Raw genomic sequence first — 11,308 nt, 5'->3', positions numbered from 1 at the left:
TAGAAAAGTAAACTCGAGCCTTCTGACTAACTGCTCCAAGAAAAAAAAAACTTGAGAATATTTCGTTTTGACGTATATAATTATTGCATTGCTTTTTATTCGTATTTCATTACAAGTTTGTTTATGTGTTCTGCAAGCTTGGGCGGCAATTAAAATTAAACTAATTCTGAATAGGGCACTTCCTACTAAAATCTGCTTGATACATGAAATTAAAATAAAAGCAACAGCATGCACTGATTTTAAAGAATTTAAAAAAAAAATCCTAATTTAGATATACTGTATGAACAATAAACATACTGTACTTTGTTTAGGTTGTATTAGAGCACTATCGATTGTTTATCAATATGACAACTCCTGTTTCTGTTATTGTTGAGACATCTGCTTCGTATGATAATGACAGTTGCGTGCCTTTGAACAAGAGCTATGTCTTCGTCGTGTCTGCTGTGCCAGCGATCGTCATGATTGAAAATATTCTCATACTTTTGTCAGTCTTTCTCTACAGACAGAAATTGAAGCATAATAACGTGTACCGGTATGTGGCCAGCGCACTCAGTGCGAATGTGGTGGCCAGTTTGCTGTGTTTCTACCATTTTCTCAACTATTATCACGGATTTGAGCCGCATGAACCAAGTCTTTGGTGGGCGCTTCGCAAAGGTAAGAAAAACTAGTTTGTTGTTTTGATCATAGTTTGGGTGTTATTTTTTGCTTTAACTTACCCTAATGACTGTACGTTTTTCACATCTTTGTCATATTTACCATGTAACCTACCTACATCGCCTCAAACTTATTTCTTTACACAAGTCTTAAACTTCCTTTTTGGATAGAAGTTTTAAAAAAGTTGTACCAGGAGTCTTAGAGTGAGCTGTTGTGTCCTGAGATCAGGGCTGAAATTGGAATTGAAATTAACGCTCCCCTCCTAGTTGAACTACTGTAGCCTACCTAATTTTTATGGTCATTTGTTTAAATATTTGTGGCAGCTTACTTTGGTGACCCTTCGGCCTTTCGCTGCTATTCTCGTTGTGCGAATTATTTCTGTTTTGTGTACTTTTGTTTTTTCGCCAACTAAACAAATAAAATAAACTTAACTATTTTTTTACTACTTTTCAGGAATAACTTTGACTCTATCTCTTGTTCTTTGCGGAAACATTGGACTGCTCATCTACGCCATACAAAATAGCACTTATATTGTGGGACGAATATCATGCAATTCCACGTCGCAATTTGAAAAACTAAACCCAAACTACAGAAGAAGGAAGGCAAATTTATTAATATGTCTTGTTTGGGCTCTGCCAATTTTGTATGGATTTTTAGCAATTACACCATGGAATTGTACCAATGGTGAATGCACATGTGCGTTGAGTTATGAGTCTGGCAAACACATTTGCTCTGGAAGTTCCTGTTCAAGAATTTACACACCGATGTCAAAAACGTATCTTCTCGTTGTAGTGCTTCTGTGGGGCTTGGAATGTGTGGCGTTGATATTTCTTCTGTGTAAATCGATTTACGTGGTGAAGCATTCTGACAATGAAACATCGACAAGTGGAGACAAAGACGCAAAATACATGAGCCTACGTCGTGCGTTGGCGAAGTACAACGCCTCGAACCGCATCGTGTTCTTCTTGTTTGCCCTCTTCGTTTGCTGCACGGCTCCCGTTATGATTCTCTTTGTATTAGATTTCCAATTTGAAGAAAGTGCGCTTCATCACAGCTTGGTCAATTGCATAATTCCATTGCCTCTGCTGTATTGCGCGATGAGTCCTCTCCTGGTAGCACACAAGTTGTCTGGTGTCAAAAGAGCGATCTTAATGGCTATGACATTTTCATGTGTGAAAACATTAAAAACTTCAAAGCAGAGAAGAAAATCGTCAAGGGGACGCATTTTGAGCGCCAGTAGATTGAGCAAAGTCGATGAAAGCAAGAGTATGCCTCCGGTGTAAAGCAATGTCTAAGAAGAATTGTTTCCCGTTTTTCTCAATATGTTCGTCATGTGTAGCCTCAGGGCGTTGAGAAAATATTTTTGGCCAGGTACCAATGAGATCTTTTACCCCCCAATCAAGACACTTCTAAGAAAAACGTAATATATCCAAAAAGTACGCGGTGGTTCGTACAAGTTCCTGGACCCCTTGAAAAGGTTAGGGGCGCCCAAAACTATACCTGGCCAGGGTCCAAAAGTAGCTTCTGGAGCCCACTGTCAACGTTATTGAGTGGCCTTCGTAACTCTGCACTGACTTGTGTGATATCGTCCGTGAGTAAGTTAACTAACATAGGTTCTCACATCACTGTCTTTATACAGCTATGGTTCTAAACTATCATTGGTTTATCTTTGACAGCCAAAACGTGTTTACTTTCTCCAACTGGTTAAAGTTATAGTGACAATATGAAAAGACTATTTACCTTGACAAAAAAAAACATTATTTTGGCATTGATCCAACGTCTGCAGATGTTGGATCCATGTAAAAATGATGGATTTTGCTGTCTGGGATATCTTGATTAAAACGTTTCGATCTTGCATTAGCCGACCATGACAGGATCTGTTTTTCTCAGTTCAAAATTGGTTATTGTGGCATTTGTTGTTTATTATATTTAAGCTGTTGTGCCGTTTTTCAGCTTGAAACTTTAAATTTCAAAACAGCGGTCTGTGGACCAAAGAGTATCTAACGTTTTTATGTTGTTGATCGATGAAAGTAAAGTGATGCTTGGGCTAAAAGAAATTGCGTATGTTCTCTTCAGAGATTGTCCCATTGAAACATTTCAAGAAAGGGCGATATGAGGCGATTTGAAAAGTTTTTATTTCATTGTAAACCGTTATGCTTGTAGTCATCGATGGACCACAATCAATAATGGCAGGGACGTAGTAAAACCTCTTTTTTGGTAAAATGTATTTTTGGGGGAAGCGATTGCTCTCCTAAACTCCTCCATGGCTACAGCCCTAAAATACTATGATAGGAAACATTTTCTAGTCTACAGATGAAATCCTCCTTTGCATTCATCCGTGACTTGAGCTACCAAATAACTGCAATTTATTCTTCAAGTATATGTTCATAAGAGTGAGCAGATGTGTAAGCTTCAGTATCTTGACAAATCTTTACTGTGAATCTTCTTCGATGGGTATCAGAATAACGTATAGATTGTGCTTAATGGCAGATCTAGGGAGGGGGCATTGGGACGGGTGTTCCCCCTGAAACATAGAAAAATAACTTTATTTACAGTGTATTTGCAAGGTTGAATTAATGTATATACTGCACAATGTACACATCTATGTGTTTTGTGTAAATCCCCTTCCCCCCAGGCTACTCGCTGGACCCGCTCCTGGCTGTACTTGTACAATGGAAATGTATTTAATTATACGCTTGTAAGGCGTTTATTGATGTGTAATATGTGCTGCTGACGTAGGCTGCGTAAAGTATGAGCATTGAACAGAGCAGCATGGACGATATGTTACAATTTAGATTGCTGATGAGCAGCAAAACTTAAAAGAGTGCGATATGCTTTTTAAATGTTGTTGAAGCTTTGTGAACAAATAATTTTTGAAGTCGATTTTGTTTTTGTGCGATGTGCAAAGAAATAAATAAACGCCGTGCCTTGAGAACGAACGAAAGGTTGCCATGAAATTGTTTACCAGTTTGCACCGACTTAAGGACATCACGTGACTACAGAATGCAAGCACACTGCAAAAGCGTAAACTGGCGATTGGTGTAATCGCTTTCCAGACCACGAAATCTGTCATTTTACATTGATTCAACGTCTGAAGACGAACGTCAAAATTACTGATTATACTGTATGGGTTCATACAACTGTAGTGTCTGTTGACGATATAGCCATTAAATAGCAGACGACATGAATTTGACCTTGAACGTGGTTATTAGAAATTGTAAATCATGAGGATGCGAAAGTACATCCGCTTTTGGCTTATGGCGTATAAAAGTTTATCAATAAATGCACAAAAAACGACAAAACAATGTAAAAGTAACAAATTCAAACAAATTTACTAGACTACTTGTTAGTCCGAGCTTCAACGTTGATACAGTCTATTTTTTTTTCACAATTTCTACTTCGTTGAATCTTCCCATTTTTTTTACCGTGACTAATCGTACATGTGCTTAGTGCGTTGCTCTTAGAGCCTTGCAAAACGACAGTGTCAGCGCAGCCGAACTTATTATTGCGTAATAAACAATAAAGGGGCAATGCTTGGTCTGATTTTTTAATTTGGCCTAAAGTACACATGAGTTTAATGTCCCTGTGCTAGGCGCAAGCTTAAAAGTTGATCATGATGCTCTGGCATAGTTAGAACAGGATTCAAAGTTGTAATGAAAACATAATAACTCACCAGTGACGTCATAGTAGCAACACTGAGTGGCCCCAAATATAGGAAGCGGTTTGAATCATGGATAACTACAACACTACGGTGCATAAATCACGAGCAGTTGTCATGGAATGTGGGTAGCAGCGTACGCATCAACCCTAATCGTGACGTAACAACACTATCATCACCACACCTCCATGAAATCTACGTTATACGTCCGGCCTCAGTGACGTAACTCAGTGGTTCCCAACACATTTTTAAGGCGATCCATTTAAAAAAAATCCAGTTGGTTAAAATCTTGCGACCCAAGCAAATTGTCGTAGTATTTTAATAGCCATGCAAGATTACGTTGCAAACAAACAGCACTACAAAAGCAGTAGTTTTTTTTCGAAAATAATATATTTATCAAATCACTAATGAGATAGCAGTGCTCGCTTGCTGTCAGGGAGTTTTTGAAATCGAAGCGTTTTTTTGCTTAGGTATAGCCATTAGCCTCATGTCGGTTTCAAATTTCAGCCGGTTTCGCTGTTTAGTTTTCAATGCACACCTGGCGCTAAATCCAGTCTCACAAAGCCAAGTTGCTGCAAATAGAATCAGTTTTTGAATCACTAATTTTGAAACTGTGAGATACACTTTGTACATGGAAGCCCAAAAGTGGACGTTTGCAGAATCGTTTGCAGACAGTTTGCAGACGTTTGCAGACCGCCCCGGGCGGCACGTCTGAGGGCGGCACTTTCAGACTACGAATTTTGATTTTCATTATAATCTGATAAAAAAACGCATTTCATTTTCACATGCTTTTTCTTGAAGGGGCGGCAAAATCTAAATCCGCTCCGGGCAGCACATTCGCTAGCTACGCCACTGCTCTACAAGTATGCGAAGCTATCAAGAATAACCAATCAAGGCTTTGTCAGTCCGAGGATAAATATTCACAACCAATCAAATCTCTGGTGACATAACTTTTCCAGAGTATAAGTTTTTTGTGGTAAGCAGAAACTTTTGCGGCGTGATCAATCACCGTAAAACCATTGCCTCGCATAGATAAATTTAGAGAATTCATAGTCAAATATATCGGCAAAAGGTAAGCAACTTTGGCGTTAAAATGTTCTTGCAAAAACTTCTCGGCTAATCTCACACAGTTTTGTTGCCTCAGGATCAGGAAGGTAGCAGCCTCTTCCACAAATCACAAACTCGCTTCAGGACACGACCTCGTGACAACCATCGCACTTCCGTGTGCAGCTGCAATGCTAGATAATCAAAATCTATGTCAGTGCACAAAGACGAAAACAAATGCAAAGTTCTTGCACTACAAACATGCTACAAAGCTTTCCGATGTCTCTACATGAAACGCTTCATGACTTGTGTTGTGTTTATATTTTCCAGTTTTGTGATCGATCTCTTCACATTTTAAATTTTTTTATTGTTATTTTTTCGCCCAAGATAAAATATGCCTGAAAAACAAGCGACCCGAAAAATTAATCAGGCGACCCAACTTTGGGTCGCGACCCATGCGTCGGGTACCACTGGCGTAACTGACGAGAACTAACTAATTGAAATTTTCATGGATATTGTGGATTTTATTGTTTTTTTGACGTTTTTTTATGCAGATTATCTTTCATGTATTTTCGTTAGTGCAACTTGTATATAACATTTTTTAAGTCCATTAAACCATAATTCTCAGTCTGCAACCAGTGGTCCCTCAAAGAGGCCCCGGAAAGTTAAAAGTGAGTCCATTGATGTGTTGAACTTGAGAAGAAAAGCAACCAATTCATTGTTTAAAACAGTAATTTTGCAACATACATTTTTAAAAGTGTAAAGACCTGTTGGTAGGCTAGTGAACTCTTTGGAAGTAGCCGTCACTGCAAAAGGTTTGCTAGCATTGGTCTAAAAACTCTGAGCCGGGTTTAGAACCCACGTAACTTTTTACTGTGACAGAACTAAGAAATCGTCTGGGATTAGGATAGGAGAGATGGACAAAAAGAAAAACACAGCCGGTACTAAATTTGTCAAAATTTTTCTCCTTGAGCGCTGTAATATTCCTGGTCAGCAAATTAATCGTTTTTTACATTGGTTCAACGCATGCAGGCGTTAAATCAATGTACAAAGGTATGATTTCTTGACTTGGTTGTTATTTAAAAGTACAATTTTTCAAAACAAAGTTAACTTATTTGTACCAAATTAATTTGGTCTCTGTACTCACTGATTAAGGCAGGGATGACTGCATTAAAAAAAAAATGATATAAAATGTCATTTCAACGCAGAAGTGATTTTCTTCGGCTTAGTTTTAAATGAAGCTTCGTGGGCTATTTGAGTTCTTCCAGTGCAAATTTTTCTTGCTTGATGCAATTGTTAAATTGGTAAAACTTTGCAACCGTTGTGTCTGCACAAAGCTAATGCAATTTCCCGTGCGTACTGAGGTCAAACAAAACACGCATACGTCATTTTCATTTCAAAAAAGCTATAATAGGTTAAGTTATTTATCACATCACAATGAGAGAAGAAAGACAGCGAACTCACATAACTTTAGACCTACTTCTATAACACAACTAAAATAGAGCTTCCGAAAACCACAGAATGCCAGCGTGGATCTCTGATTGGTTTGTTTTCACAGCTCTGATGAACTAAGCTCTAAGTTTTGTGAATAAAAGAACTTTCAAATAAAACAATTCTAAAAAATTTGTATGAAACAAAGAAGGTGAATTCGTCTGAAATTTTCAGGGTAATAAAATTGATACAAGCTTTTTTTCTTCCCTGGAAATTGCCAGTGCCCCTAAATTATCTGTGTTCAAAATTCGCTCTTTCTAGCGTCAACATCATCAGATACAAGTCTTTTTTTCTTTCTGCAAGTTCATTAGATTTGAATAACTTTATTGCAACTAAATTTATTTCACATCACGTGGAATGAGCAAAGGATGAAAAATACTGTAGGCTATTGTTTGTTTTTGCCGGCTATTTTGGAAAATGAATTGACTCAATTTATTTCACATCACGTGGAATGAGCAAAGGATGGGAAGTATTGTATGGTTTGTTTTTCCGAGATGGATGATTGTGGGTCATTGAGTTCTTGTTCTAATTTGACTGCTTGTTTACTGCGCATGTCATAATTTATGTCACTTCTCGGAAGCGGAAATGATTTGAGCAGCCATATTAAGTAAGAAAAATTTAGTGTTCATGTTTTATCACGGAACACTGTCAACAGGCTGATCATTTCGCGACAGGTATGTAAAACTTACATGTTGGCGTTATAAAATTAAGCACTGATGATGACAATAAAATCAGAAATAGATCACCAGCGGATGAATACAAAAGTATATCAAAGTGGGTGTCGACGCCCTCATTTTTTGTATTGTTGTTCAGTTCAGTTTATTTTTTGTTTTGTTAGCGAAAAAGAAAGACACAAAAAGCAAAAAGACAATAAACACAAATAATTGGCACAACAAGGATGGCAGCGAAAGACCAAAAGGTCACCAAAGTCAGCTGCCACCCAAACATTTAAACAAAAGACCCAAAATTAAGAACATTAACACATACGGTATATAATATATAGCACAATACCAGCACTTTAATTTGTAAAAATTAACAATGGAATTAACAATACAATAACAATGGAATAACACAGGGCAACATAAAAAAAACGTCGTGTAGAGATATAAGCGGATGATACGTTTCAGGAGTGATCATTGTACGAATTCTTTAATAAACATTTATATTTAAATTTAAAAACATTGTAAGACTTTTCTTTTATTTCTTTTGGTACTTGATTCCATAGTTTCACTCCATTAAAACATAACATCTTCTTACCAGAGTTTGACGTTGTAGAAGGCAAATATAAATCATTTTTTTGGTTCTGACGGGTTTTATGATGGTGAATTTCATTTACAAAAATAAAGCAGCCAGCAAAGGCCCTGGGCAGCATTTTGTGCACATATTTGTACATAAATTTTGCAGTTTCTAATTTAATAATATCGTCAATTCTGAGCACATTAAATTGGTGATAAAGAACAGTTGTATTTGTTGACCTCGGCAAAAATAAGCAGGATCGAATGAACTTGTTTTGTAACACTTGTAGTGGAGCAAGCAATGTAGAGTTTGCTCTTCCCCAATTTATAATCGAGTATTGGATCTTGGATTGAAACAAAGCATAATATAAAGCCCGTAATACTGTTAAAGGGGCAATGTATCTCAGCTTAAATGCTATGCCGCAGACCTTTGCAAGCTGCTTTCTAAAATTAATAATATGACTAACCCATGTCAATCGCTCATCCAAAGCTACACCTAGATAGTTTATACATTTCTTCCTTTCGATGGATCGGCCACTGATGGACAGACTAAAATTTTCTGCTGCACTTTTTTTGTTGCAAAGGATCATATAAGTAGTTTTATTATAATTTAATGAAAGTTTATTGGATTTCATCCACACATCAATTTTTTCTATTTCTCTATTGACATTTTTGTGGAGAGATGACAGGCATTTATCTGACATATGAAAGTTTGAGTCATCAGCAAAAAGTGTAGTTGAAAAAGAAGATGCATTTGGAAGATCATCCACATAAAGAAGAAAAAGCAAGGGACCAAGGATTGACCCCTGTGGGACACCACATTTAACAACATTGAAATTAGAATTCTTACCGTTAATTTTTGTACTTTGCATTCTATTTGTTAGATAAGATGTTAAAACGTTTAAAAACTTGCCACGAAAGCCATAATGGTGAAGTTTTTTTAAAAGTATGCCATGATCAACTGTATCGAAAGCTTTACTTAAATCAACAAAAACCGAGCATGTGTATTTATGATCATTCAAGTTAGAAAGTAAATCATCATAAATTTTTGTCAATGCTAAGCTTGTTGAATCATTTTCACGAAAACCATGTTGAGCTGGGGTTAAAATATTATATTTGTTAATAAAATTCATCATCCGTTTATATAGAATTTTTTCGAAAATTTTGGCAAAAGTTGGCAATAAAGAAATTGGTCGCAAATCTGTAAAGTGTAAAGGTAAACTAACTTTTGGTACAGGTATTATCAGACTCTTTTTGAGTACATCAGTAAAAAAAAAAAAAAAAAAAAAAAAAAAAGTACATCAGGAAAGATTTCTTGCAAGACACATTTATTCAGTACTTTTGTTAAAAAAGGGCATATAATTACATTAGCCATTTTAATAAATTTAGAAGGTATTTCAAAAATGCCTGAAGCTTTATTTGCTTTGAGGCTCCTTATAGCATCAGATACTTCTATCTCATTTATATCAGGAAAGCCAAAAGAAGAACATTTTCTGTTTAACATGAATGATTCAAAATTTACATTTGAATTTGGAATTTTAGCTGCCATTGAAGGTCCAATATTTGTGAAGTAATTATTTAATAAATTAATGAATTCAATAGAATCTGTTTTATAGCTTTTATCATTTATAGTCATAGTTGAAGGAAGCTTTTTATTATTCGAATTTCTTTTCCCCTCTATCATCTCATAAATGATCTTCCATGTTTTCTCGGAGTCACTTTTTGTTTCTTCAAACATTTTTTTATAATGTTGATTTTTCAGTGATTGTTTCAAATGATTCAGCTTATTGCAATATGCTTTGTATTTCCTCTTTGTTGATTCATTTTTATTTTTTATCCAATATCTAAATAGTCTGTTTTTTGTTTTAATAGATTTATGAATGCCTTTTGTTATCCATGGTTTGTTAGAGAGCTTAATTTCAGTTCTCGACATGTTTCTAAGTGGTGCATGTTTATCTAGTGTTACTTGAAATCGCATAATAAAAGAGTGCATCAAGTTGTCTGCATCATCACAATCAGTATTTACTTCATTCAAACTAGACTCTAAATCGCATAGGAAGCTGTCAAGACAAAAGTGTTTTAAGCTTCGAATTTTTTTAGTGGGTGAATTACACACTACATTTTTATTTTTAACACATAAGAAAATAGGTAAATGATCAGAGATGTCATGTAAGCAAATGCTATAGGCATTTTGGTTACAAGTTATGTTTGTGTAGATGTGATCTAGTAGGCTTGGATTAGATTCTCCACAAAATCTAGTTGCACTTGTTATCAATGACTGGCAGCCTGCAGCTTCAAGGGCTTCTTTATAATTTAATACTGCAGGAGACTTTGCAGCCTTTAACAAGTCAATATTTATATCTCCACAAATTATGTATTTACATCGAGAGTTTTCTAATTTATTTAAAGAATCAATTATTTTGTCTTTGAATGCAGAAAAAGCGTAACTAGGATGACGATATATGACTCCTACAATAATACTTGGTGAGTTTTTTTTGCACAATTTCAACCCAAAGATTTTCACAATTGGGTATATCAATCGAAAGGTCTTTTCGCTCATTAAATACATTGCCTTGTTTTAAGTAAAGTGCAACACCACCAGCACTGCTACAAGAATCCTTATGTAGCATGACATAGCCTGGTAAGGAATAATTAAGGAACGAGTTAGGACCAATTTTTGTTTCTGAAATGGCAAGAATATCAGGAGAATGATTGACAAGAATGTTGTTTCAGGAAATAAACCTATTCTTACTTTAACAGTTCCAAAACGAAATTTAAGGCGGCGTTAGCATTTGGGTACGTTTGAGTCAAATCCCTCCAACAAAGACAGATAAAATTTTATTATGAAAATCAGTGATTTTTACCTCGGGGCTCACGGGCACCAAAGGAACACATGGGAAGTTATAGACTTTACAGGGGATTTGTGAATGCAATAATTCCAAACAAAATTTCTAAAATTTAACACAATATTTTATATCATCATCATCATTTTTAGCCTGTGGTAGCCAACTGCAGAGTGAAGGCCTTCCCCTTTTTTTGTCAATCCAGTTGATTTAATCGATTTTCTAGTCTATTTCTATGCTAGTCGGAAAATCAGTCGATAAACCAGTCGATATTTTATAAGTTGTATTTACGCATACTTCTGCAACATTCTTACTTTAAGATATTTAAGAGTCCGACAGCTTTGTAGTTCTAGTTTCTATGCAGTAGTGTTGACCAAGAATAC

The 11,308-nt window shown here is 35.9% G+C and overlaps 1 protein-coding gene across 1 annotated transcript; it reads left to right on the top strand.

Annotated features, from left to right (window-relative positions):
* The first annotated feature begins 319 nt into the window (after nt 1–319).
* Nucleotides 320–4,154, top strand: LOC145778165 (sphingosine 1-phosphate receptor 1-like). The gene is made up of 2 exons (XM_082589595.1): nt 320–654; nt 1,108–4,154. The coding sequence occupies exons 1-2, from the start codon at nt 345–347 to the stop codon at nt 1,935–1,937; spliced, it is 1,140 nt and encodes a 379-aa protein (XP_082445721.1). The 5' UTR covers nt 320–344; the 3' UTR covers nt 1,938–4,154.
* The last annotated feature ends 7,154 nt before the right edge of the window (nt 4,155–11,308 follow it).

Source organism: Aplidium turbinatum, chromosome 10 (genome assembly GCF_918807975.1).
Source record: "Aplidium turbinatum chromosome 10, kaAplTurb1.1, whole genome shotgun sequence".
Lineage (NCBI taxonomy): Eukaryota > Metazoa > Chordata > Ascidiacea > Aplousobranchia > Polyclinidae > Aplidium > Aplidium turbinatum.
Note: the sequence above shows the minus strand (reverse complement) of the source record. Positions and strands in the feature narration are given on the sequence as shown.

Excerpts from the sequence above, each read along its gene's own strand:
- LOC145778165 (XM_082589595.1), top strand. The coding sequence starts at position 345 with ATGACAACTCCTGTTTCTGTTATTGTTGAGACATCTGCTTCGTATGAT. Across the intron at positions 655-1,107 it reads TTGGTGGGCGCTTCGCAAAG|GAATAACTTTGACTCTATCT; the intron begins GTAAGAAAAACT and ends ACTACTTTTCAG.